This window comes from Carya illinoinensis, chromosome 11, assembly GCF_018687715.1.
Source record: "Carya illinoinensis cultivar Pawnee chromosome 11, C.illinoinensisPawnee_v1, whole genome shotgun sequence".
NCBI classification, from domain to species: domain Eukaryota; kingdom Viridiplantae; phylum Streptophyta; class Magnoliopsida; order Fagales; family Juglandaceae; genus Carya; species Carya illinoinensis.
The window spans coordinates 36,699,848-36,726,981 of NC_056762.1; the positions used below are offsets into that span (position 1 = coordinate 36,699,848).

The following is a 27,134-nucleotide window of genomic DNA, read 5'->3' on the forward strand; positions in this document are numbered from 1 at the left end:
TAATATCTTAATGTGTCTTTTCTCTTTTCTTGCTTTTACACCTTTGCAGGTCAATCAATTTCTATATGTAAACAACAGCAGGCTATATACTTTCTGGACTGTAAATTTTAAACTTTATATTCCCTACTTGCTTTGCTTCTTTCCATGTCAATCCATGTCATACAAGACTTCTTGAGCGAGTGTCCTCTTACCATTTGTGTTCTCCTTTTAAATGTTACCATAAAACCTCGCAGGCAGATGGTTACCAAAAGACCGGCTGCTTCAATGTTCTTTGCCCCGGATTTGTACAAGTTAGCTCCGAAATAACCCTTGGCCTCCCACTTATACCAATTTCTACTTACGAGGGTCCTCAATATGACATGTTAATCAGTTTATACCAGGTAAATTTCCTTCCTTTGTTTTCCCATTTTCAGTGTAGAAAACTCGACATACACTTCAAAATCATTTTCTGAAATTGCTCCTTCATGGTAGGATCAAACTACAGGGAATTGGTGGTTCATGTTCCAAGACAAGTATGTAGGTTATTGGCCAAAGGCGATTTTCACAAGTTTGGCTGAGGGTGGCGATTTCATTTCATGGGGAGGTCAGGTTTACAGCCCCATGAAAGAAGGCAGCCCGGAAATGGGGAGCGGCCATTTCCCAGAAGAAGGTTATGGGAAGTCTGCATATATCAATCAGATCAAAGTTGTCGATAGAGAGATAAATGGGTTCGTGGATCCATCTGAGAGTGCTACTAAAATTTATGCAGACAAACCATATTGTTACAATGCCATCCATAATGTGCTTAAGGATAATGAGTGGGGACATCATGTTTATTTTGGGGGCCATGGGAATTGCACATTTTAGGTGAAGGCCAGCAGGTTTCTTCCTTCCTGCTTGCCAATGACAATGTACTGAATGAATCTGGCTAATAAAATATGAGGACATGTCATTGTATAAACAAAAATTATATGAGCAGTCATTTTGTATATTCTTTATATATTCTATTAATATGATTGGTTATATTATTTTTTTTAATATAAAATAATTAATTTGACCAATCATATTAATAAATTGTATATAATATATAAAAGTAATTATATGTCATATAACTCTTGAATAAGTTGTCTATGGCAATGCTTTTGTCCAAATTTCTGAAAGAATATGGTCTGTAAAAAGTTACCGTTTATTGTGGGACAGGTGCGTTTTGTCCTTCCTCCGTCAATTTTTCCAACTGTTTCCCGCGCCCATGACTTAGTCATAAAGTATTCATCACATATTTTGTTTATACTAGCCGATGTGGTAGCTGTCACAGTAGTATATGGGTAATGATGTAGGTATAATTATTTTTATAATTCTTTATATAATTATGTTTTAAATTAAGAATATATTTATAAAATTATGTATTTTTTTATAATATAAAATATATAAGATATTTTACAAAAATATCTTTTATTTAAAATAGTGTTGCGTAAAAAATTGTGAAAAAATTGTAAATAATTGGATGCGAATGCAATAATATCATATATGTAAATGTGAATGTATATTAATGATAAAGTAGGAAATTCCAAAGGAATTTGAAATTTTAGCGATTGATAATATCATATATGTAAATATTTATAAAATGATGTTATTTTTTTATATTATAAAATATATAAAATATTTTACAAAAATATATTTTATTTAAAATAGCGTTGCGTAAAAAGTTTTGAAAAAATTGAAAATAATTGGATGCGAGTGTAATAATATTGATATTATGTAAATATATATTATTATATATAAAATATATAAATTCATCAATATTCTTTAAAAAAAAATAATCAATATTTAAAAAAATGATATTTAAAGGACTACATTGTTATTTTTATTGTTATTTTTATTGTTTCAGGCTCGCTTCCCGCCAGTCTCGCCCAAAACCCTACCACTAGGAAAATCCTTAAAAACTCCACCTTTGCTTGTTTGTGTTTTGTGTTAAACCCTAGCAGCCATAGCCACCACAGCCAACTCTGAAACCAAGGAAACATGGCCGTAGACCCCAAGGCCGTGAAATCGGACCTGGTCCTGATTCTGGACTTCGGGTCGCAGTACACCCACCTCATCACCCGCCGAATTCGCTCCCTCTCCGTCTTCTCCCTCTGCATCTCCGGGACCTCTCCGCTCTCCGCCATCACAGAACTCAACCCGCGGGTTGTCATACTCTCTGGCGGGCCTCACTCCGTCCACACACCAGACTCTCCTTCCTTCCCGCCCGGGTTCCCTGAGTGGGCCCAGTCCAACGGTGTCGTCGTTTTGGGTATCTGCTACGGCCTCCAGCTAATCGTCCAGAAGCTCGGCGGCGAGGTCAGGGTCGGCGAGAAGCAGGAATACGGAAGGATGGAGATCCACGTGGAGAGGAATGCCGCCCAGGGGCTCTTCGGGTCGAAAATGGTAGGGGATAGGCAGGCCGTGTGGATGAGCCACGGCGATGAGGTTGCTACCCTACCCGATGGGTTCGAGGTTGTGGCACGTAGCCAGCAGGGTGCGGTGGCCGCCATCGAAAACCGGGCTAAGAGGTTTTACGGTCTCCAGTATCATCCGGAGGTAATTGTATTTTGCTTTAACACGTTTGTAATCGAAGTGAAATTGGGTTTTGCCGTTTTGGGCGTGGGTTCTGGTTATATTTTGGCCTAAAAAGTAGTTATTTTGGAAATTGCTTTTGGCGTGTTTTGTTTTATACGTAGTTCATGTTCGGTTGGATAGCGATGAAAGATGAGATTGTTTTAGATGAAAATTGAATAAAATATAGTTAGAATATTATTTTATATTTTGAAAAAGTTAGAATTATTTATTATATTGCGTGAAAAATTTAAAAAATTATAAGTATGAGATAAGATAAAATAAAAACACTTATGGGTTTCAGATCAGATGTACGTTTTAGTACCTTAAGTGGAAATAGATGTTAGGTTTATTGGGTTTGCAAATGGTTTAATGTGGAGCTAGATGAGTGTGAGCAGTGAGATTTTTTCCCCATCTTTTCCGCCTCTCATCAGTCAAGTAAAACGTGATGGAAAAAAAAAAGACGAGGAACACGGTTAATGCATGTATTGAAAGTTGAGTTTGTCTCATTCCCCTCGTAAATCAAAGTTGTTTCTGACGAGCATCGTTGCGCATATTTCTGTGTAGGTGACACATTCGCCTGAAGGAATGGAAACACTACGGTACTTTCTGTTTGAGGTTTGTGGAGTCACTGCTGGATGGAAGATGGAAAATTTATTGGATGAAGAAATAAAAGTGATCAAAATCACGGTGGGGATAGAAGATCAAGTGATCTGTGCCTTATCAGGTGGTGTGGATTCCACAGTTGCTGCTACTCTTGTGCATAAGGCAATAGGAGATAGGCTTCATTGTGTTTTTGTTGACAATGGTTTATTGAGGTGAGAGTGCTAGCAGCTTCTTCTGTGGAAACAATACTCAGTTCCATACTTGTTTTGCTGACCATTTATATAATAATGAAGGGCGGAATAATGTTTGGGTAACATTTATTTATGTTATAAGCTTCCTTAATATTCTCTTGGTGTCTTCCTCAGGGTTATTTTCAATGGTTTCTGTTTCCTATAGGTACAAGGAGAGAGAACGCGTGATGGAAACCTTTGAAAGGGATCTTCATTTACCTGTTACTTGTGTTGATGCAACGGATCAGTTTCTTAGCAAGTTAAAAGGTGTGGTAGATCCTGAAATTAAAAGAAAAATTATTGGGAAGGAATTTATTTCCATATTTGATGCCTTTGCCCAAGAGTTGGAGGAAAAACTAGGAAAGAGACCAGCATACTTGGTCCAGGGGACTCTCTATCCGGATGTGATTGAATCTTGCCCACCCCCTGGATCTGGAAGAACCCACTCCCATACAATCAAGAGCCATCATAATGTTGGAGGGCTTCCTAAGGACATGAAACTGAAACTCATTGAACCACTCAAACTTCTATTTAAGGATGAGGTGTCCATTTCAACCTTCTTATATTTACTTATCTGTATGATTTGTATCATGCAGTGATGTTATTTTGGTTGTTGCTTTGTCATATATCAGGTCCGTCAACTAGGAAAAATTTTGAATGTTCCAGAGCAATTTCTGAAGCGCCATCCATTCCCCGGGCCTGGCCTTGCAGTACGAGTATTAGGTGATGTAACTGAAGGCAACGCCTTAGATATCCTCCGGCAGGCATGTGGTGTTTATCCCTGGATGGACTAATTGGTTTTCATGTTTCACCTTTTAATGTTTCTCCCTTATGAATGTTCTTTCAGGTGGATGAGATTTTCATTCAGTCGATCAAGGATGCTGGGCTTTATGATTCAATATGGCAAGCTTTTGCTGTGTTTTTACCAGTAAGGTCGGTTGGAGTTCAAGGTGATCAAAGAACACATTCTCATGTTGTTGCTCTGAGAGCTGTTACAAGTCAAGATGGAATGACTGCAGATTGGTGAGACTTTCTTCAAGTTGTTCTTTATATACATTGCTGCCATATGACTTTATTTACCTTATAGTGACCTATTCTGGATAATTTGGGCATGAGAGTTCTGGAAAGTATGGTCATGTACCATTGGTGAAATAAATATTATATTACTCAAACCTGCTACCAGTTGGTTGTGCATGTATATGGAAAGTACACGAGAGGTATATTATATTATTATGGAAGAGCTTATAGCACACAAGTGTCCCCATTTCTGTCAATAACAGTTTTTTTTATCATTATTTTTTTGCCTGGATATGTCTTATACGGAATTTCCTTCATAACTTCTCCCCAGCTTCTGGTGACTCTTTTGAACCATAGACTGGGAATGCTTTCAGAATTCAAAAAACTTGAGCTTGGGTTTGAGACAGCTCAAGATTGAGCAGCTTTGACTGTTTATGCAGTTAGACGTGTGTGTAAGCCGTATATCCTAGACACATTCTTGTTGGGCTTGCACACGAACTGAATGAGGTCTAGCATTCATATGTTTTCCCCTCATGCCACGCAGCTTGTGAGTTTTTTTAGCTGAAGCTTACCAAGGATAAGGTGATTTGTTATGAATCCACTAGATATAACTCACTCTTGAAAACCGGCTTGCAAGGGAAGGGTGCCTAGGGGCTTATAAACCACCAACTAATCCCATACTTAGTCGATTTGGGATCATAACAACCACCATGCTTTGCAGCCGATGTCTACAGTAGCTCCGGCGCTCACACGGGCTGGCTGTGCACTAGGTCTTTCCTAGCCCCGGACGAACACTGCCATGCCGGCATCACCTCCCTTGCCGCTGTAACCATCGCAACATGGCTCATACATGGGGTGGCTCTGATACCATTTGTTATGAATCTACTAAGTAGAACTCACCCTTGCAAACCGGCTTGCAAGGGAAAGGTGCCTAGGGGCTTATAAATCACCAACTAATCTCATACTTAGTCAATGTGGGAAGACCAAAAAAGATGTGAAAACCTGCTAGCAAGCACCCAAACACAAGCCTTAAGGAGTGAGAACGAGATGGTGGGAGATGTTTATGAGTGATGAAGAATGTTTATGAGTGATGAAGAGGACGTTAGTTTGTCACCTCCTCTTATTTAGCATATCCTTTTCTTTTTGCAAAAATGTTATCCTTCTGTTCTCCATTTTTATGAATATGTATACCACCAAGAAGCATGGCAATGGACAATTATTTAGTGTTTTTTCTTTAGTATATTTTTGTTAACTTGTATCTAAGTGAAGCTTCTCCACTGTTGAATCAAGTATGCGCTCTCGTGCTGCAATCTTTCAAAAACTAATGTAGGATTACTCTCAATTATCATCAATGCAATTTTAGATGCTCTCATGTCTTACCTATCAAAAAACTCTCATATGTCGTGCATTTTCTCCCCTTTTGAATTGTGAAATATCAGGTACTATTTTGACCACAAGTTCCTTGATGATGTTGTACGGAAGATCTGCAACAGTGTTCGCGGCGTAAATCGAGTTGTTCAAGATATTACATCAAAGCCTCCATCAACAATTGAGTGGGAATGATGCCTTATCCAATGCTTACAGTACGATGAGGAGTGAGTGAGAAAATCTGCGGTTGTATTTGATTTACTTGTACGATCAGTTCTTGCCGCATTACTGCATAAAATTTAGAAAGGTTGGCCAGGAGGAATATGAGTTGAGCAAAATATACAGTGCGATAGATTTATTACTGAAGTCTGGTTGCAGGAATATTATCTGGTTCTACTAGGTAAATGATTCCTAATGGACGACACCATGAACATCCTTTGTGGAAACTTCATAGTGATAACATATTGTTCTACATTTCAGCTGTAATGATTTCTGAAAATCCAGTTTGCCTTGAAAAATATGCAACTGTTGTGTTTAATTTGCACATAAAATGCTCATTTTTGATTTCCAACACAATGTAGCTGTGTTTTTGTTTGTTGGTTATTATATTTTTTTTACAACTCTATAATAACATTATGAAATATGTTTGCCAGAACTTGAGCTCTGTAATCGATTTTGAGACTAGTTTCATTTATCTGTATCAAATTCATATAAAATTTCCTTTTTATTTTTTTGTGCATAAATTCATATAGCTTTCTAATAATAGTACTTCTAACTTAATATATGTATATATAAACCATACGGATATTGTCAAAATCGGTTCCAAAGGGTTGTAATCTGTCTCTGGCACGTAGCTTGATCTCTCCACGAGTTCCAATTGCTAGACGGAACATTCATTTTTGGATATGAGACTCGTTATTGGATTGAAATACCTTATGGATCTAACTAATTTAAATTATATAATCTTAACATAATCAAGTAATTATTTATCAATAATAATTTATGAAAATGGAAAAGGTTTTAATAATGAAAGTATTTATTTTTTTCATTCAATAACAGTTCATGAATAAACTTAAAACTCATTCGAAAAATAAATAAGTCGATCGTGAACACTAAACATAGAGTAATGCTACATATATTCGTGGAGGGTGTAAATGCCGTATGATCGTTTTAAAAAAAAGTGAGGTCTATTATTAAAAATTTAATTTCTTTTTATATGAATTTTGTATTTATTCAATTTTTTTTTAAAGTGATAATTGCATATTCACGATTCCACCTATTGTTTATCATAATCTTGGCACTTGGCACTAGATGAAGTCTCATATATATATACGTTTTAAGAAGAAGATAGTACTTCAATTTTATTAATTTCCCTCGTTTGTGGTAGAGAAAAATCATGGTTACAACAAGATACCTCAGGGATATAGATAGTCAATAAAACCCAAACCCAGGTATCGAAAAAAAAAAAACCAAGCCAACCATAAGCAAAGTACAATAACAAACCAGTACAAGATAAAACAATATCAAACCTAGACTAGAAAAAACGAACCCTGCAAAAAAGACGTAAGCAAATCAGAATAATAAAGACCAATAAAATAAAGATAACTTACCAGAGAAACCATTAGGAGGTCCGTAAATAAGGAATGCCAAATCTGTCCATGTGAAGAAGACCTCTTAATCTACTAGAAAGATCACCAGACCGATTTGAACTTAAACCATCAGCTCCTCTCTTCTAGGTAATCCACCATAGCATTACCTTCACGGAAAATGTGATTCACTCTATAGTTCATACAGTTGAGATAATCATGTAACTCATCCCAATAATCCTCTAAATACCAGATATTACGACCACCTTTGGTAATCCGAGTAACCAAAAGCTGAGAACTAGTCTCAATTTCAACACGGAAAAAACCCAAGTGATAGCACCTACGAACACCTTCCAACAAACTTCTAAGCTTAGCAGAATTATTAAAAATTTAAAACCCTAGTCCAAGAAAACAGAATAAGCAGAGCGAGTAACCTACCACTATCATCACGAATGATAGTGGTTTTGATCCTATCACATGCACTAAAAGAGTTATTAAATGTCTTCTACATCATAATAGACATTTTCTTAGGCAAATGAGAATGCCAAATCCAATGAACCCAAGGTAATGGAGACACCTTGACTCTAACACAATCCGAAGCACTTTTGGTTGAAAAAAACCCATCAGTGTCCTTTAACCAAATTAAAACATCTTGCCCCTCCTTTCGCCCAGCCAAGAAATGACACAAATCAGAAGCTTTTTGATGACCCACTAGACGTTCCAAGCGATGAATATCCCACCCATTATCAATACAGAAATATTTAACCTTCAAATGAGGTTGCTCAATCACGGGAAATTGACTACTAAGGGGACCATCCTCCTCCCAGTTATTATACCAAAAAGAAATATTGCCCCCTCTCACATTTCACTTAGACCTATTTAAAACTTCTGGGATACAATGAACAATCAATTTTCAGAACCAAGTATCCTTATTAGGCTCTAGAAGAGATAAGTGACTATTTTTAACATACTCACCTTTAAAAAATCCACCCAAAGAGATTGACCCTGCATGAGACGCCAAGCAAGCTTCATATGAAGAGTTTTCTGAATATTCTCAAAATCCCTAATACTCAACTGCCTGCCTCTATAAGTTTACAAATATGATTCCAAGAAATCCATTTCCTTTTAGCCTTACCATTAGAAGCACCCCAAAAGAAAGAACTCAGAATCTTATTCAACGCCACGAGGACAACCTTAGGGACATGTAGCACGACAAGCAGATGAGTGGTCATACTAGATAATACATGACGCAAAAGAATCTCTTCAACCACCTCTAGAGAGCATTTTCATCTTCTAACCTGTAATCTTTTTTTTGGACTTTACCAAGAAGCTTCCCAAAATGACTTGCCGTAATTCTCCCCACCACAATAGGAACACCCAAGTAATTAAAGGGGAAAGAGCCTTTAGAAAAGCCAGTAATATGAAGAATGGAAAGCTTCCTAGAAATAGGGATTTTCTTTGAAAAATAAATAGCATTTTTATCCTTATTAAGAACTTGACCCGTCTAGTCTTCATAAAGCGTCAAGACCTTCATCAAACTTCTCATAGATTTTTTTCTACCATTGGCAAAAATAACAATATTATCCACATACATAAGGCGGGAGATAAAAGGGGTACCTTTAGCTTGAGAAAAAGAACCAATTTTTCCTTCGAAAAAATATTGCTTGAGGAGACGAGAGAGCACCACTTGCATGATAATAAACAAATAAGGAGAAAGATGGTCACCTTGCCTCAAACCACGCTTTCCTTTAAAAAAATCCCAAAAAGTCTCATTCATCATGATGGAGTACCAAGGAGGGGAAATACAAGCTTCAATCATATCAATAACTTGAGAGGAAAACCCAAAGTTGGCCAAGACATTGAGTAAAAATTTCCAATCCACTTTATCATAAGCTTTGAACATGTCAAGCTTAACCATCACATTACACCTGGAAGAGCTTTTGGTGAATAGAATGGACCATCTCCTAAGTCAGACTAATATTCTAAAAAATGCCGCGATCTGGAATAAAGGCCCCTTGCTCTTGTGAAATCATCTTAGACAACATATTGGTTAGACGACCCACAATAATTTAAACACAAACCTTATAAATTACATAACAGAGGCTAATAGGCTTAAACTTATCAAAACCAGAAGGCTTATCCACCTTAAAAATAATAACAATATATGAGGCAATATAGAATTTAGGAAAAAATTTATTATGAAAAAAATCAACAGTAGCATCCAAAATATCCTCTTTAACAAGATCCCAACAGACTCTAAAGAAATCCGAACCAAAACCATTCGGACTAGGGCTATTATCAATGGGAATACTAAAGAGAACATCCTTCACCTCCTTCACCTCGTCAATAGAAGGGGCGCGACAAAGAGCCATATTCTCCTTGTTAATGATAACCGGGTCAATCAACTCATTTAAATTAGGCAAAACACTATGATGAGTGTGACCTAGGAATTTTGGAAGTACGGAACAACAGCTTGATGAATATCATAAGGAGTATTTAATATAGTACCATCAATTAAACACATCTCCTTAATCCTTTTATGACTCTTAGCATTCAAATAAGCATAATAAAAATTTAGAATTCTAGTCCTCCTCTTTGAGCCAACTTTTCTTGGCCATATGAGCAAGACAAATGTCCTCTCTACCTATCTAGGTTAATAATTCTAACTTAGTCACCAAGAGGTCATTTTCATCCTCATCATTAAAATCATCTTGATGATGGATTTCCAAGTTATCAATACGTTGCTCTAAATCTTTGATAATATTATTAGTTTTACCAAAACCCCGTTGATTCCAATCCTTACACTACAACAAAATATGGTTTTTGCCACCATTTTTTTTCCCACAGATGAAAAGTGGCCGCTTATACATATGATTTCTCACAAAATTCTTGTCTCCAAAAATATCCATAGAAATTGTCAGTAAAAATGTGTTGTTTCGGCAAAAAATAGTCCCCGAATTTGATTTTGTCACAATAGGTCATAATCTGCACGTTTTCTGGTTGTCCTAACGACATACAGTCGTCACTGAAGTGTTTTGTCTTGCATTAATCACTGAATTCTATTGTGACAAGCAAAAGTCGTCATTATATTGTGATTCTATAAATAGCCTACTTAGCGCGCGGGGGATCTTTTCCCTCTCTTCTCTTCGCGTCAGTCGACCCCGCCCCTACCATCCATACCATATTAACCCTGAAACCCACAGCCCTACCTCCGAAAATTCTTCCCAGAAATGTTTTTCAAAGATTGTAAATCCCAAGTGCTGCCGTAATCCATCAGTGATGCAGATGGAACAAGCAACCAGTGAATCATCCTCGACAGCCCACATACAATCGACGATGATCTTCTGATTTTGCATGCTTCGATTCGCAATTTAGTTGGTCGATTTTCTGGGCCCTAGCTGTCTCTGCTTGGGCATCCCCTTCTTTTCACTGAGCCCTACCAAAACACTATGGTCGGCTCCCTTTACTGTGAGCAATCGAAGAGAAACTAAACTGCGAAGCTACGGTCAGGTTTTCAATTTATCAGTTTTTTGGATTTCGCCGTTCCTGTTATTCTATACTTGAACATTGGGGCATTTTATATACTTGAGAAATTGAAAGATTACCTTTAGTCATCAGGACCATGGCAGAAGCAAATACGGTTTTATTACTCTTTTTTTTTCTCGGTCAATTTGTTTGTTGTTGTCATTTATCTTTGATTATTGATTGAAATGGTTAGGTTGATACATTTCACAGCTATTATGTTGGATGGATATTGTATGGCTCTGTTTTCCTCTCCTTCTTTACCGGCATGCCAACTCTTTTAATTTCTTCTATTTTTTCTATTGGGTTCAGAATATTGATTCCTGCAATTTACTTGGTGGAAAGCTGTAAAACTGGAAAACCCTCTGTATATTCTATTCTTTTTGATGCCTTGACTGAGATCTGTACTTATCTTTATGTTTTACTCAGTATTTTCTGTGGGTTTTTCCATTTTTGGCATCCTAAATCACAGTTCTTGTTTGGGAGAGTAAAAGTGGATGAATAGGTAAATTTTGCTTGGTTTTTTGGCTAACCGTTCTCCAAACAAAACGTATGTTCAGGATATATATATTGAACTGTCCTTGTCAGTTATAACGAATTCTTTTTCAATTTTCAATGATTTAGACTCATGAGTTTCCGGTTTGAATCAGTCTAATGTTAATGCAACTTTCACTTGTTGCTGTTGAGTCTTGATTGTTTTCATTAATTTGCAAAAAAATGGCTTCCATCATGATATAGTTTTATATATTACGCTAATGCATTTGGGGAGCCTAACCTATTCTTAAAGTAACCCATATGCAGAGGAAGAGAGACACTACAGTTTAGATTATTTTTGCTACTTTAAGTGTATGCTATTTAATATCCTTTACCTACTCTTTTCATTTCTGTTTCTGTTTGCTGTTTTTTTTTTTTTTTTTGGTTCATTTATTAGACTTCCCATCTTGCATAATGTGGCTACCTACCCACTGAAATAATGAGTTAAAGAAAATGTTGTTTATATTCGTTGAGCAACAATGTTAATCATTTTTGGTATAGCCCTTCAGTTCTCAGCAGGTACCTACTAATTTGTCATAACTAATTTATTAACTAAAGGAGAGCAGTCTATTTGTAACAGATTAGTTAAAGTGTTGCAATAATATAGCTAAGAAGTTGTGTTCATTTTATTATTATTTAGACTTTAAGATAGGTAGTCAAATGTTCACAATTCTATCTAGAAGTCCATGTTCTATATAGATTTTTTGTAAATCCTCTTTCTAATTGATCTGTTTATCATCATCTACCAATTTGGGAGGATAGACTTTCACTTCACCTGTGGTGTATCGGAAATATGCGCATTGACAGCTTGAGTCTAATCTAATTGTTTGTTCACTTTAGACTAGTTTTATCATCTCTCCCATAAAAAACATAATGAAGACTGGTACGAATGTTTTGCTTCCAGTATACAATAGTTTGCCTATCAACTCTGGTTTTCCATACAGCTTCTGGATCCATGGATGTAGAAGATGAATATTTATTATGTAAAATTTACTTGGCTTTTGCCATGTTCTGTCTGGGATTTGAGCCACATTAAATTATTGCCTTGTCCCTTTGTATTTTTTTCCAGGCTTCCACGGCTGGCTGAGGCAATCCTCCAAATTGACCTCATCATGTATTCATGACAGACTGTGTGTAAGTTGTCATCTGTTCGTACTTTACATAGGATGGAACAGATTCTGCTTGATATGTAATACTTAAAGTTCCTACTACTATATATCCCAAAAAGGGGTCTTGTGATGAACCAAATCGGTAGATAGTTTGGTCATTGTATGAATATTTTGGGACCTATGAATGGGTTATCAACATGGGTTTGCATGGTAGTAGATTCAGGATTGCACTTAGAGTCTATTTGTAATCGAACTTGTTGAGGGAAAAATGAGCGTGTTGGCATATTCTTGTGAAAACCTGTGTAAAATAGTGTTGTAACAAGTGTTGTTGCGGAAGGATTGAAGTGGGGTTGAAGTGTGCTCATTATTGGTCAAAAGAAGCGACTTCGCTCGACCCTCGCTCGACAGAGCGCTCGAGCGAACTCAGGCAGATTCAACCGCTCGACCCTCGCTCGACATACGGCTCGAGCGAACTCAGGCAGATTCAACCGCTCGACCCTCGCTCGACATACGGCTCGAGCGAACTCAGGCAGATTCAACCGCTCGACCCTCGCTCGACACTGAGCTCAAGCGAACCCAGGCAGAGTGTGTCGCTCGACCCTCGCTCGACACTGAGCTCGAGCGAACTCAGGCAGAGTCGACCGCTCGATACTCGCTCGACATGGCGCTCGAGCGAACTCAGGCAGATTTCGGCGCTCGACCTTCGCTCGAGCCAATGTTCCAGATCACTTACAATGTAGGGTTTTGAACGCCTCATTTGATGGGAACTATAAATAGAACATGTTAGCTTCTGTTCTACGTGTGGAGAATCAGAGCAAAAACCCTAAGGGCCTCCAAGAACTTCTTAGAGCAACCTCTCCCCCATTTGGTTGATTCTCTCTTGGAAAAATATTACTCCATCATAACACATTCAAAATCAACTCTTATTTGAGTCCATTGAAGTGGACATTGCTGTTGGCCGGAAGAGTCCGGAGCTGCCGTTGATGCAGAGATCGAGAGGTTCTCGTGGGAAGCTATAGGAAGGTCGGAGTTTCGACACTACATGCGTGTAGAGATCGAGTGGGTCACTCGTGGTGTTGCAAGCCAAGTTTAGCTACTACAAAGATTTTGTGAGTGTTCTAAATTGGTTGTAACAAACTAAAGTTTCTATAGTGGATTTGAGGTGGTGTCTTACACCCGGAGTGGTTTTAGATTTTGAAGAGGTTCTTCAAATGAGTTTCCACTCCGTGAACAAAATCATGTGTTGATTATTTGTGTTATTTGTTTCATTTATTATCTGCTTGTTTGATTAATTTTCAAAAGGCCATAAAAATTAGATTACACCTATTCACCCCCCCTCTAGGTGTAGTGTTGTGTAGAACCACTGCTTTTTCAGAACTCATCAATCTAGCATCGTTAAACTGCCTTTTTAACTACTTCTATTGTACTAATAGAGCTTGGAATCTTGGGCTGATGGGTAATTTTCATGTTGGTATAGCTGCTGCAATTTTATATAGGCACCCAGTGGGTGTATGCCCCTTCCCGAAACATTTCAAACGTTTAAATGGACTGGATTTGTGGTTTTCTGTGATTTTTCCAAGCCGTTGTATGTTACGCTGTGATAACTGACACAGCAGTACTTATGATACTATGTTTTCCATGAATCTTTTCCACATATCTCCCTACAAAGGTTCGGCTGTAAACCACATGTTATGAGCTACTCCTACCATAATGGATTAGACCATAAATGGGTTACACGAGTCTTGTAGTGACGATTATAAAATGCATTGTTTGTTATGATTCCCCTCTGTATCATCTGTGATTTCTGATTTTACCCCTGTCAATTCGTGATAATATGGGCAGCTTCTATTGGCAGCCTATAAGCTCACACCTACCCTCTGTACGCTATTTATGTAGTTATGTACCCATATATATTTATAACTATATATATATATATATTTCTGAAAGTTTCCATTCCATTCAACTGGAATTGCTCTTGATACCGTTGGGCCAATCCCACTTGAATTTTTCCTACCTTTAACCCTTTGGCCTTTAATATTTCCAGATATAATATTAGTCTAACTTCACACTAACTACAAATATTTTCACATGCCATTATTCAATAAAAACTAGCACTCATCCCTAAAGCAGATCTGAATATTTCACTCTAGTGTGCTGCATTAGAGTGTACGGGGGAAAAATATAGCCCGCAAACTTCCCGTGTGTCGCTATATATCAGAATCATGTTGCCCACTCATATGTTTTATGTTATTCTTAAAGTCCCCCTGCTCCTGATAAGTTTGCACCTTATACCTTCCCATAGAATTCTGATATGGACAACCATTCTATCATTTAGCATGGAAATTAACCCCCTCAATGTTGCATTACAAATTGTCCATTATTGGGTGCATAAGGTGCAAAGGGCTATATTCTTCTGTCCCTCACATCTCTGTGATAGCTTAATAAGCACCTTCCCTCTCCTCTCCAACTTTTATTGGAAATCTCAAACTAAATGGCTGAAAGTGACTTCACAAATTTATTATCATTTGTCAGGGACCTAATGGGAGCCGGTCGTGATGATTCAACTTGATAATCTGTTTGTTGAAGAAAATTTTGCATGTAGGCCTTTTTTTGGTATACAACAGTTAAATGGATAAATCTTGGATGCATATTGGAGATAGATTGCGGTCCCATGAATATGCCGAAGGAGTTAATCATTTCTTATCCATGGCTCAATCCAATGCTCCTGCCAGTGATGCCATTCGATGTCCTTGCCGGATATGTCGTAATAATTTTTTCCAACCATTTGATGTTGTGAGGGATCATTTGTTCTTGCGAGGGATTGATATAAGTTATACTCAATGGATATTTCATGGAGAAGATGATCCTTTTCATGCCAATCGGTCAGATGATGAGGACGATGGAGATGATTTTGGTGAGTACGTTGATGATGTTGATGAGATGTTAGATGACATCCGGGTGGGATCCTTCGTTAATAGTGCTCACGGTTTAAATGCTGGTGGTGGTGACGATGATGCACCAGAACCCAATGTTGGGACTTCAAGACACCATACATTTGAACAGTATGTAGAGGATGCTCGACGTCCACTCTACCCATCGTGTGCAAACTACTCAAAGCTATCATTTATGGTGAAGTTGCTTCACATCAAGAGTATTGGTGGTTGGAACGTGAAGTCTTTTAACATGGTGCTAAAGCTATTGAAATCTGCCTTCCCGACTGCTCTTTTGCCTGAAGACTATAACGATGCACGTCAGCTAAAACGTGGGTTGGGATTTAGTTACACCAAAATTCATGTATGTCCAAATGACTGTATCTTGTTCTGGAAAGAATACGAAGACAAAGATCAGTGCCCTAAATGCAAGTCATCTAGATGGGTCTCACTGACAAGTAAACACCGGGTACCTCAGAAAGTGATGCGTTATTTTCCATTGATGCCTAGGTTGCAACGCCTTTATATGTCAAAGAAGACAGCACAAGCGATGCGATGGCATAAAGAGCAGCGTATTGATGACTCGAGTTGTATGAGGCATCCAGCTGATTCCAAAGTTTGGAAAGATTTTGATAGGAAACATGATTGGTTTGCGAAAGATGCTCGTAATGTTCGTCTTGGACTTGCGAGTGACGGTTTCAACCCATTCAATAACATGAGCAAGCCTTATAGTATATGGCCAGTCATACTTCTGCCTTACAACTTGCCACCTTGGTCTTGTATGAAAGATCCATACTTTCTCTTGACATGTTTGATACCTGGTCCTAAATCACCAGGTAATGATATCGATATCTTCCTTCGTCCTTTAGTTGATGAATTGAAATCATTATGGGAGGTTGGTATTGAGACATATGATGCATTCAGTTCCGATGTTTTCCAATTACATGCATCTCTACTCTGGACTATAAATGACTTTCCTGCATACGCCAATCTTTCGGGGTGGAGCACGAAGGGGAAATTGGCATGTCCTGTGTGCAATGTAGATACAGACTCAATGTGGTTGGCCTATGGGCGTAAACATTGTTATATGGGCCACCGTCGCTGGTTGGCCCCGGACCACCGTTGGAGAAAGAATAAACGTGCTTTCAACGGTGCGCTCGAGGTGAGGCCTCACCCACCAAGACTTACGGCCCAAGAAATACTTGAATCATTACGCATGGTCTCCAACGTGCAATTTGGAAAAAGTGAACGGAAGAGGAAACGGGCACCACACGAACAAAACTGGACAAAGAAAAGCATCTTCTTCGATCTCCCATACTGGCAAGACGTGGGATTGAGGCATAACCTAGACGTAATGCATATCGAGAAAAACATCTGTGATAGCGTCTTGGGCACCTTGCTGAGTATTGATGGAAAGAGTAAGGACACTGCAAATGCACGAAGGGATTTGGAACGTCTCGGACTGAGGAAGGAATTACACTTACGTCCGGAGGGTGATCGTTGCCGGATGAGTCTGGCATGTTACACACTAAACCATAATGAGAGAATTTCCTTTTGTGAGTGGGTGTCACAAGTTAGTTTTCCAGATGGCTTCGCCTCTAATATTGCTCGGTGTGTGAATATTCGGGAAGGCAAAATTACAGGAATGAAAAGTCATGACTGCCACATTTTTCTCCAACGGTTGCTTCCGGTTGTAATTGGCAGTTATTTGCGTCCTGACATCCGGCTAGCTTTGACCGAGCTAAGTACATTTTTCAAGGAATTGTGTGCTCGAACATTGACGTATGAATCATTGCATCGCCTTCAGGCAGATATTTCTATCATCCTATGTAAACTTGAGATGATCTTCCCACCTGCATTTTTTGATATTATGGTCCACCTCGCAATTCATTTACCAGACGAGGCATTACTTGCTGGACCAGTGCAATACAGGTGGATGTATCCGTTTGAGAGGTACCTGGGGAAGTTCAAGCGCTATGTCCGAAACAAAGCCCGCCCTGAGGGTTCAATTGCAGAAGCATATGTTCATGTTGAGTGTTTAACATTTTGCTCAATGTATCTCAACGACATTGAGACCAGATATAAACGGGTTGAAAGAAACGCGGACATTCCAGATCAGCTTAATGATGAATTTTTTTCTGTATTCTCACAAAAGGTTCGTCCGCTCGGGGCGGCCAACATTCACATGCTAGCCGAGAAATGGTTTTCAAGAGCCCACTGGTATGTTCTCAATAATTGTGGCGAGATCGAGCATTACCTCGAGTAAGTGGTCCACATTTTTGTGTAAAGCAAAGATTGTTTAACGGTTACATAGTTACACCGTGAACTTATACCACTCTGTTTTGCAGTGACCATTACAACATGATTACAAGGGAAAGCACAACCAACTCTGCGCGCAGGCACCAAGCTCAATTCCCAGCTTGGTTCAAGAAACACGTACGTATTTCTCTTTAATATTAAACCGTCTCGATACCTTGGGGGTTGACGGTTTATCATTCCATTTCAACTCGACATGTTTTACTGCTATAACAAAATGCATAAAATAGCATTTTTCCAAACCAGCTAAAAAAACTAATATGCCTCATTTTTAACTAACCAAAATAACTACTAAATCTTCTAGCTATTTTATTATTACGTTGGTTTTGTCTTTTGATTGGAATATAGATTCGAGAGAAGCGTGCGATGAACCCAGCCAGTGTACGAGATGAAATATATGCACTTGCATGTGGTCCCGACAAGTGGGTTGCGTCGTACGCCGGTTGCATTATGAATGGAATTAGATTTCAGACGAAGGATCGAGAGAGGCACCGACGAACTCAAAATAGCGGTTTGGTTGTTCGTGGTGAACATCAGTCAAATCCCGTTGACTTCTACGGGGTTTTGAAAGATATTATAGAATTAAGATATATGGGTTGGCGTAAGGTCTATTTGTTTCAATGTGATTGGTGGGATGTTGGTGATAAGCGAAAAGGGATTCGCGTTGGCGACCATCTAACGAGCCTGAACACTTCTCGAACATGGTATAAAGATGAACCTTTTGCTCTTGCATGCCAAGCCCAGCAGGTGTTTTACTTAAAAGATATGAGTGTGGTGGGTAGTTGGTATGTGGTCCATAAGATAACGAATAGGAATGTATACAACATTCCTTTAGTTTCGTCGGTCCAGGATGCGGATGATCCTGCAGAGTTAGTTCACGATGATGCTTTCGAGGAAGATGAAAACATTCCGACAAACGTGCCGCATGCCCAATCTAGTGATCCAGACTTGATGACTCCATTGAACAGGCTAGATGAAGAACCAATACTGATAGACCCTTCGACCATATTAGAACATCAACCATCTGATTTAGTTGACCACAATGCATTCCTCGAGGATGATGGCGTTGATGATGATCAGGGAATCGACGAAGCCGATGCTAATAGCGACAGAAGCGATGATGACAGTATTGCATTTGCCAATGATGCAAGCTCAGATTCAGAAGATGGTATGCCCTTACTTATAGTGTCATTATTTCAATTTCTCACAATGCATGGTTTGATAATTTACCTAAGTTAGGAATATACTAATGTGTCATTGCTACCAATAACAGTCAATGTTAACTCTGTCCTTTATAATGTTAGATTATCTAGCTGGAAATGACAAGTAATGAACACAGTTTACGGTCAACGTAATTTCTAACATGTCGTTTGGGCCATGCTTGCCAATACGACAATGCAGTATTTTATCTAAACTGTGTTGCTATTGATTGATTATTCCACTAACTTACACTCTATGATATCCAGAAACAATGAATGTTATGTGAAATCCGGCCAGATTTCACATAACACCATGGAATGCAGGGAGCTGATGCACCTTCCTTTGGTGTAGCTGAGGCAGATGTTGTAATAAGATTAAGGTGATAAACTACTGTATTTTTTTAAGGAGTGGTATTTCAACAATTCAAAATTGTCATGTTTTTGTGTGTAAGTTCCATGAAGTATAAGCTATCAATATTAGAGTAATTTTTTCCAAAACTTACAGTCAATGTTATATGATACTGAAGGGTGGGAAAAAACATGCTTGAGGCCTAGTTTTTTATCAAACACTATACTTGATAGAAATTATTGGAATGTTGATTATTCCCATAGATTTTGTATAGAATTAATGTAGATTAAATACTCCTTCACACTTGCTTAGTAATTGTCAAGACACAGATCTGATTATTGAGTTGTGTTGTGTCATGTTGGCAGGGGCCAAAGCTGTGATCTGCAGCCGCATATTTATAATCTGTTACATTTGATGTGCTGCAAACTTGTTAGTTGTTTGATGTGATTCTAATCAGTTGAAGATGGAATGACAGGTATCAAGAAATTGATCTAAAACCAATAGGCCATTTATACACAATCAGGTTGCTTCATTTCCAGCTCCCTGGCATGTGAGGTGGTCTTATATAACATACAGCATATGAGGTATACATGAAGTCCAACGAACATCCATACCAATCAACCAAAAAGTATGGTGTAATGCACTGCCATTAGGTATTTCTTATCAATCCAATAACCTCAATACAAGTAAATTGGATAAATGAAAGTGTGGACCAATTAAATTGGAAAAAGTAATATATGGCTCAAATAGGTTAGACCATAGTTGAGAATAGCATAATTATCCAACTGGGCAGCATAATTGGTTTTGATATCTTTGTCTTACATGAAGCCTACAAATTAGCAAGTACATGGATCTAAGCTAGTCGGCTGCCTTACAAAACAAGTTGCATAGTCTATATCACTTATTGGCAAATCTGTAAAGAATATCTACGAATGTCATCAAATATCAAACATTCCAATTAGCTTGACAATATCTTCTCATAATTTGTCCAATGAATGAGCGTTTTACTCAATTGAAATGTGTTATTTCTATGCCTTACGAGGGGGGGTATGAAGCTGGACAACTCAATGCAAGAATGGCAGAGCATTATAGACTACCAGTAAATATTGATTATTAATGTATGGTGGAGCAAGCTTAGAAAAATCCTGGATCCCGAACAAATTAAACTGCCAATTGTATAATTAAGGTTTGCAACGATAACCAGTTCAGAACTCCAAAGGGTCTTGCAATGCTGGTTATATAACTGCAAATTAAAAGCTAACACCTGTACTAAAAGATTAGACATCTGTCAATATAAGCTGACACCTATATTGATTATTAATCTGCCACTTGTATATAAGCTGAGCCTGTAATGTGACCATTACAAATATTAACCTGCCACTTGTCCATAAGCTGACACCTGTATTGTCTCATTTCACCCCTATATGCCACTTTGCTGGTTATATAGGGAGTTATTTGCTGTACTTCTATAAAAAATTAACTGCTTGTATTGGAAACCTATACAAGTTAACGTGGTTGTGCAGAAAAATTAGCTAAGTAAACCAGAAGTAAATGGTTCAAAACTTATTATTAATAAGTTTTTATGCACTCAATGAGGGACAAGAAAGTTGTGGAATGTTATATAGTTTAAATCCACGTAACAGAGAAGAATTTACTCTTATATGACAAAAAACTGGGCGGGAACTGACCAAAAATTTAGGCGGGGTGCTCTGAGTTGGGTTGTCAACTCATAGGCCGTATCTCCTGGTTTCTCCTGCCAACACCTAGGTCGCAGTACCCAATTGCTTAAAAAAGATTGTTTTAGCTGGACAACATGTTTCAAATTGCTCTTTCAACAGAGAAGGAACCCAGTTGACACATCTGAGCGAGGAGCAAGAAAGCAGCCAATTGTGATCTGAAGTTTAGATTCTCCCAACTTCAGAAACCATCGGTTTGGAGAACACATTTGATCATCCAAGCAGAGAGAGGAGCCGAGTCTTTTACCTTCATCCACGAAGACAAGTGGGTTAACTCTCTCTCATCTCCTCTCATTTACATGTTGGATCTTCCCACCTGGGCATAATTCTCTCAAAGCTCATGTTCTGGGCATGTAAACCTTACTGACGACCATTTTCTCTATGTGCTGTTGTTTTCTTTAAAGAAATGGCTGAGGCCAATGCATGCAACTGTAAGAAGGGTACTTACAGGTTAATATAATGTCTTTAGATGTGTCATGAAGAACCATTCCAGTATAGACCCTAAACCATACTGATTTGTTTCAACTGTTGTGAGCTTTAGAAATACTTACTGTTGGACCTCAATATGGTAGTTGGTAGTCAGCCATATGGACAGCAAATGCTTGCTTCTTACTCTATGTGTAAATGATTCAACATATTAAACACATTTATAGAGACCAAATTATGCACATTAGATTCATGGAGAGGGTTCGATATGTTCTAACCACGTATCTTTAAGGAAATAACTGTTTGTATGGCATTTTCCTGTGCTTATATCTAGACTGGAAAATGGTCTTACCCTAGGGTTGAAAAGTGTAGTGCATATTTTGAACATCATTGAAAAATTAGGCACAAAGTAGAAAGCAGATACTGATTTTCTGAGCCAGTTAGGTTATATCTAGGAAAGTAAGTTTAACAGAGCTTGTGTGTGTGTGCATTAGACGGATTGCCATTTAAAAAAGTAAGACCATGGTGAGATGGGTAAGAGGAAGGCTCCCTGGACGATATGGACGTGGGGGCCATACTACACGACTTCATCATGGGCCACCACTGCTGCGTGATACGGAAGCAGATGTAGTAATTGGTGATTCCACTCAACCTCCAAATGTGGGTGTAGCGGAGCCTAGTTTTGATGAAGCAAATATAGCTTCCAGGATTGTTTCAACTAATGCACGTAAGTTGAAACAGCATTATCGAAAACACTTTCTTTATCATGTTTTAGTTAAAAGGCAAAATGCATTCAGCTTGAACTGATTTTTCTGTTATTGGTGGATAGAAGGAACTGATGCACCTTCCCGAAAACGTGGTCGAGGACCAGCAAAAGACACATTGTTTGACAGAGTCAGAAAATTTGGTCAGATACCCCTGAATATTAAGGATGGACAAAGAGGACCATCGTGCGAAAATTACAACCTATTTTCTGGACGGGTGACCACGATCGTGAGACTTCATGCTAACATGATGCATGCAAGCTGGAAAGCTGTGCCCAAAGAGGAGAAAGAAGAGCTCATCGACCGTGTTAAGGTAAGAGCAAGCAAGAGTGTAGGGTTTGCATCTACCAAGCATATTGTTATGTAAATATGAATATACATCCTACTTCTGTATTTTTTGTAACAAGACAAATAGTTGAACTTGAAATGGACTGACTTCTTGACGTTATCGTAGGCTGATTTTAAACTGGACTGGACACAAAGTTCGCATCGTGAGTGTGTGACAAATGCAGTGGCAAGGAAATATAATGGATTTCACTATTTATTGCGAAAGCAGTACATAAGGTATGGGTCGAAAGAAGCAGCCCTTTCTGGCGGGACATCGTGGGTAGAGAAGCCCGTATGGGAACATCTATGTAGGATGTGGTCAACTGAAGAATTCGAGGTATATGAATCATCTCTATACTAGTTACAACTCCTTCAATGTGATTAACTAAAAAATGGAAAACTGCCTTGTATATTTTGCAATTTCTGGAGTGGCACAAAATGCAAATGACTTGGTTCTTGGGTGGTAGTTAGTTTAGAAATACTTAAAAAGTGATAAAGCCGTCTCTTTAATTTTGGTGCATGCTTGCAAGGGGTGGTTGGGTTAAATTCATGGAAATGGTTGTAATTTGTAAACACTAAGGCATGTTCAAGCGATGTGTCAATAGGGGATGTTAGTAAATCTAGAGAGATAATCTTAGACAAGTTTACACAATCTACACCAGCTAATGTGTTACAACTTGCATAACCTCTTATATCAACCTAGAATGTATGAGGCAAGTGTGCTGTACTCCCAATCAGATTACATGTACTCAGTTTTCGGACAGAAGGGTTTTGCTCTCACATTTTGCTGGTATGTGTATTGGGTTATGTTGATTGTTTATGACAAGTGGTGTTGCATGGGTTATCCATATAGGCCATTTAAACCAGTATTTTGTGCTTAACAGAGAAAAGTGTTGTCAATTTTCAGCATTTTGGCATGAAGACCATCATGTACAACTACAATATTCAATAACATAATTAAAATATTGTAGTTGACATTAGTGTGCATGGTTAAGATAGACACTCTAGGGTGTTTCCAATTACCCCCATCCGTGCCTATAAGTTGGAGGTTAAAGCCCATATTTAATTGAAATACTTTAAACTATTATTTATAAGAGGGAAAACTATATCAGAAATTTTCAGGCTACTAAAGAAACTGAATAATAGTTTAATGCAATAGATCATTATCTCTTGACTGTCAATGCCCCACAGAAAATGTCAAAGAGAAACCAGAAAAATAGGCAGAAACAAAATGTCAACCATACAGGAGGGAGAAAGCCATTCGTACGAATATTGGAGGAAATGGTACGTCTACTTGAATTTCTGATTCAAGTAACAAGACATAATCGATTTTATCCACACTAACTAACTAACTAATGTGTTGATGGTTGCAGAATGAAGAAGACCCAAACTTGATACAGTTTTACAGAGAAGTTCATTGGTCAAGAAAGAAGGGATGCTTTATAACTGGCCAAGCAGAACAGAACTACGTAAGTGTTTATCTAGTTGCTGTTGAGTCAATTTTTTAAAGGTTAGGCTTAAAGTAAGTGTTGCCTGGCATTAATGGTGTTACCCTTGGGCACATGGATGTAGAAACTAATGCTTGAGCGATTGGATGAGACTGAGGTGAATACTGAAAACAACAATGAGAAGTGCAATGCAGCTTTCAAGGAGGTTTTAGGATATAAAGCAGGATATGCAACAGGACTTGGACACTCGGTTATACCTGAGGCTTCAATAGCATTGCGCAAGAATAGGGACTATGTTAGGATTGTTGAAGAGAATGAAAGGAACAAGAATGAAGCACATATGTACAAGAGCCAGTTAGAGGTGCTAAGAGATGAGTTGCATAGTTTCAAGAATCAGTTTAAAGACTACCAGAGTACGATGAACAATCGTGTAGCTGACCTGGAATGCAATCAAAGAGAGTCTCATCAGGAGACTAACATGGATGCCTAGGCATCCGGTTAATGTGTGGCTTTTTTGTTGCCCAGCTGACTGATCTTTTTGGAAAGTCGTAGTTGAAGTAACAAGTTGCTTATATTCGTGAAGTACTAATGTCTTTTGGTCCTTTCTTTTGATGATGCACATATATGGATGTGGTGGCAGTCTCTACATTGTGTCTAGTTTAACAGTCAGCATAGTATATAGGTTGACAATGTGCCAACGGTTGCTGCCATGCATTTCACACAAAAAAGCTTGACTAAGGTATGCAATTTACTCCCAATGCTTCATGATGTTAATATTCATTATTTCAGACACATATTCAGAGAGATTCCCCCCCCCCCAAAGTTAACCCTATAAGCATTGACAGTTTGAGTGAATTTGGATATCCACTCGAACTGTCAATGGTTTAGATCAACTAAATAGTTGGGCTGATTGGTTAAAAATACATGCAATTGGTGGCTGAGAGTACAAATGATTAATGATTACCTAGATTGGATTAAAAACTGATGGAAATTTATTTTGCTTCTCTGTGGTTTATCAGCCTTGCTACTTAGGAATTTATCTGATGCCTCATTGTGTAGGATTTCCCTAATGCTACAAGTAAAATAGTTAAATTGTTTGGGTTTTGTATTCCCTCCACTCTTGATATAGTTCTTTAGATTAACAGAATTTGTCTGCATGCGATGGATAAAAATACTACCAAGTGGTGGTTGTTGAGTGCAGATTGTTGCATGATGTTATAGGGTAACCAGTAATCCCACAATATTGTCATTCTGCACATAATTTCTCAGCTCACCTAGGATGGAAGTAACCCAACTCACATGTTTCGGATTATGATGAGGCTATGCAAAATGCATATGTGCAGGGAGTCTGAAGCCTGGCAGCGGGAGAAAAGTTTGATGCTAACATGAACAGGCAGTCAAACCAAGACACAATGAGGGCCCAGCCTTGCCATCTATGTGGACAAATGGAGGTGTTGCTTTTTTGAGTGAAGATCCCCACAGATCCATTTGACCAGGAAAGAGATTAGAAGCTTGATAAATATATATTATTGATATGTAATAGTTATGTTTTGGGACATAGATATGGGACTCATATAACATTTCTGTTGGTTGGGCATGTCAGATGGAACAGGATGCCAATTTTGGCATCATCATTAAATTTATGAGACTGGTGTTGATCTATGTGTTGATATGATCATAGTTTTACAAAATGGGTTTATGTTTCTTGGATATGTTCACACGGATGACCAGGGTGCATTTGGATGGATATTGTATGTCCAATGGAGAACTAAGTGATATATTAAATACATGATTAGTAATTTCAGGGCAAATTGTTTTCTGTTCTTTGCCATGGGAATGTAATATGTAAAACTGAAATCTTGATTTATCTGATGGATATTTTGGAAAGGTAGTACTGCGCGCGGCTAAGGGGGGATCATCCACTTAGTACTACAATTTACCAATAATATATATTTATAAAATACAGATATATGGAATTGTAGTGTAGTACTGGAAAAACAGATAAGGTATATATTGGTAGGTTGAAATGCATTGTTGCTACGCCGGCCAGGTAAATCTCCCAGTACTCCAAATACATGGAGAGGTTTTCTGGGAAATGAGGATTATTGGCAACAATTGGTCATCAGGACCATTCAATACTGGCAATACAATGCAGGTAGTTGTATTTGGAATATATACATAAATGCAAGCTGCAAATCAATTGAGCTATAGCGAAGAATGAGATGGCCAATAAAGGATATTTTTGGCTTTGCTGAATTGCCAATAATTCATGATCTGGACCATATAGGTTAACAGCTATAAGGCAGACTTGATGAGCCAAATTTACTGCTAAAAATTATTTTCCATAACACATAGTTGCCAATACTAACGTATTACAAGGAAATCAAGTTGTACGAAATGCCAATTGAAGTCGGTGCTTACTTTCCTAACCTCATCGCAAGTAAGAAGTTGTGAGTCATACAAGTTGCCAAATTTACATTTCGTTGGCGACATAAGTTCCCAACACCCTTCTATTACGGACAACCTATATCTGTGGTAAAACATCAATACCCAAGTTATGAATTGATGAGATAGCATATTAGTGGCAAGGTTGCATTCTAGGAAATGAGTTTAGTGTTCGAGATTGGGAGGATTGTTTGGCGTATTACTGACAAACTAAATGTCTTATGCCAACGGCATAAATTGCCAAGATAGACCATCATTTTCGTCAATTCATAAGATTGCCAAAATAGGTAGTTAAATTGGCAATTCATTATTGGCAAAGCTGTGGCGGTCATTTTCTGTGGCTTAAAGGTCATTACCTGCAATTTTTTCCACAATTGCTGCAAAAACTATTGGCGGCAATAGGCTGTATTTGTTGTAGTGAATTAAGCACCACCTTCGATCTTTTTAATTTAAAAGATAAATTAATAAGCCCAGAACCAAACCCCTCTTGCTTCCATATCCCTTCCACAAAAGGAAGAAAATCAATATGGTCGATCAGTCCACATAAATTGAAAGCGGAAGGGGCTAGGCCCATACCTGAAAGAATCTTCATCCATTTGGATTACCAAAGAGGAGTGGTTAGAAGTAGTATGAGACAATAATATTACT

At 38.2% G+C, this 27,134-nt stretch overlaps 3 protein-coding genes and 1 long non-coding RNA gene across 4 annotated transcripts; all 4 read left to right on the plus strand.

Annotated features, from left to right (window-relative positions):
* Positions 1-116: 116 nt before the first annotated feature.
* LOC122282452 lies at positions 117-932 on the plus strand (the record flags this gene model as incomplete). The annotated part of the gene is made up of 2 exons (XM_043094402.1): positions 117-380; positions 472-932. Coding segments are annotated over 2 exons (639 nt in total), but the record flags the coding sequence as incomplete, so codon positions are not given.
* Positions 933-1,872: 940 nt separating this feature from the next.
* Positions 1,873-6,294, plus strand: LOC122281907 (GMP synthase [glutamine-hydrolyzing]-like). The gene is made up of 6 exons (XM_043093772.1): positions 1,873-2,559; positions 3,142-3,392; positions 3,577-3,952; positions 4,043-4,174; positions 4,258-4,433; positions 5,867-6,294. Exons 1-6 carry the CDS (start codon positions 2,002-2,004, stop codon positions 5,988-5,990), a joined length of 1,617 nt encoding a protein of 538 aa, XP_042949706.1. The 5' UTR covers positions 1,873-2,001; the 3' UTR covers positions 5,991-6,294.
* An 8,880-nt stretch (positions 6,295-15,174) lies between these two features.
* Positions 15,175-19,122, plus strand: LOC122282453. Its single transcript, XM_043094403.1, has 3 exons — positions 15,175-17,631; positions 18,141-18,960; positions 19,097-19,122. Exons 1-3 carry the CDS (start codon positions 15,175-15,177, stop codon positions 19,120-19,122), a joined length of 3,303 nt encoding a protein of 1,100 aa, XP_042950337.1.
* A 4,830-nt stretch (positions 19,123-23,952) lies between these two features.
* LOC122280970 lies at positions 23,953-25,905 on the plus strand. The gene is made up of 3 exons (XR_006230107.1): positions 23,953-24,062; positions 24,166-24,780; positions 25,385-25,905. It is a non-coding gene; the product is annotated as an uncharacterized LOC122280970 (long non-coding RNA).
* The last annotated feature ends 1,229 nt before the right edge of the window (positions 25,906-27,134 follow it).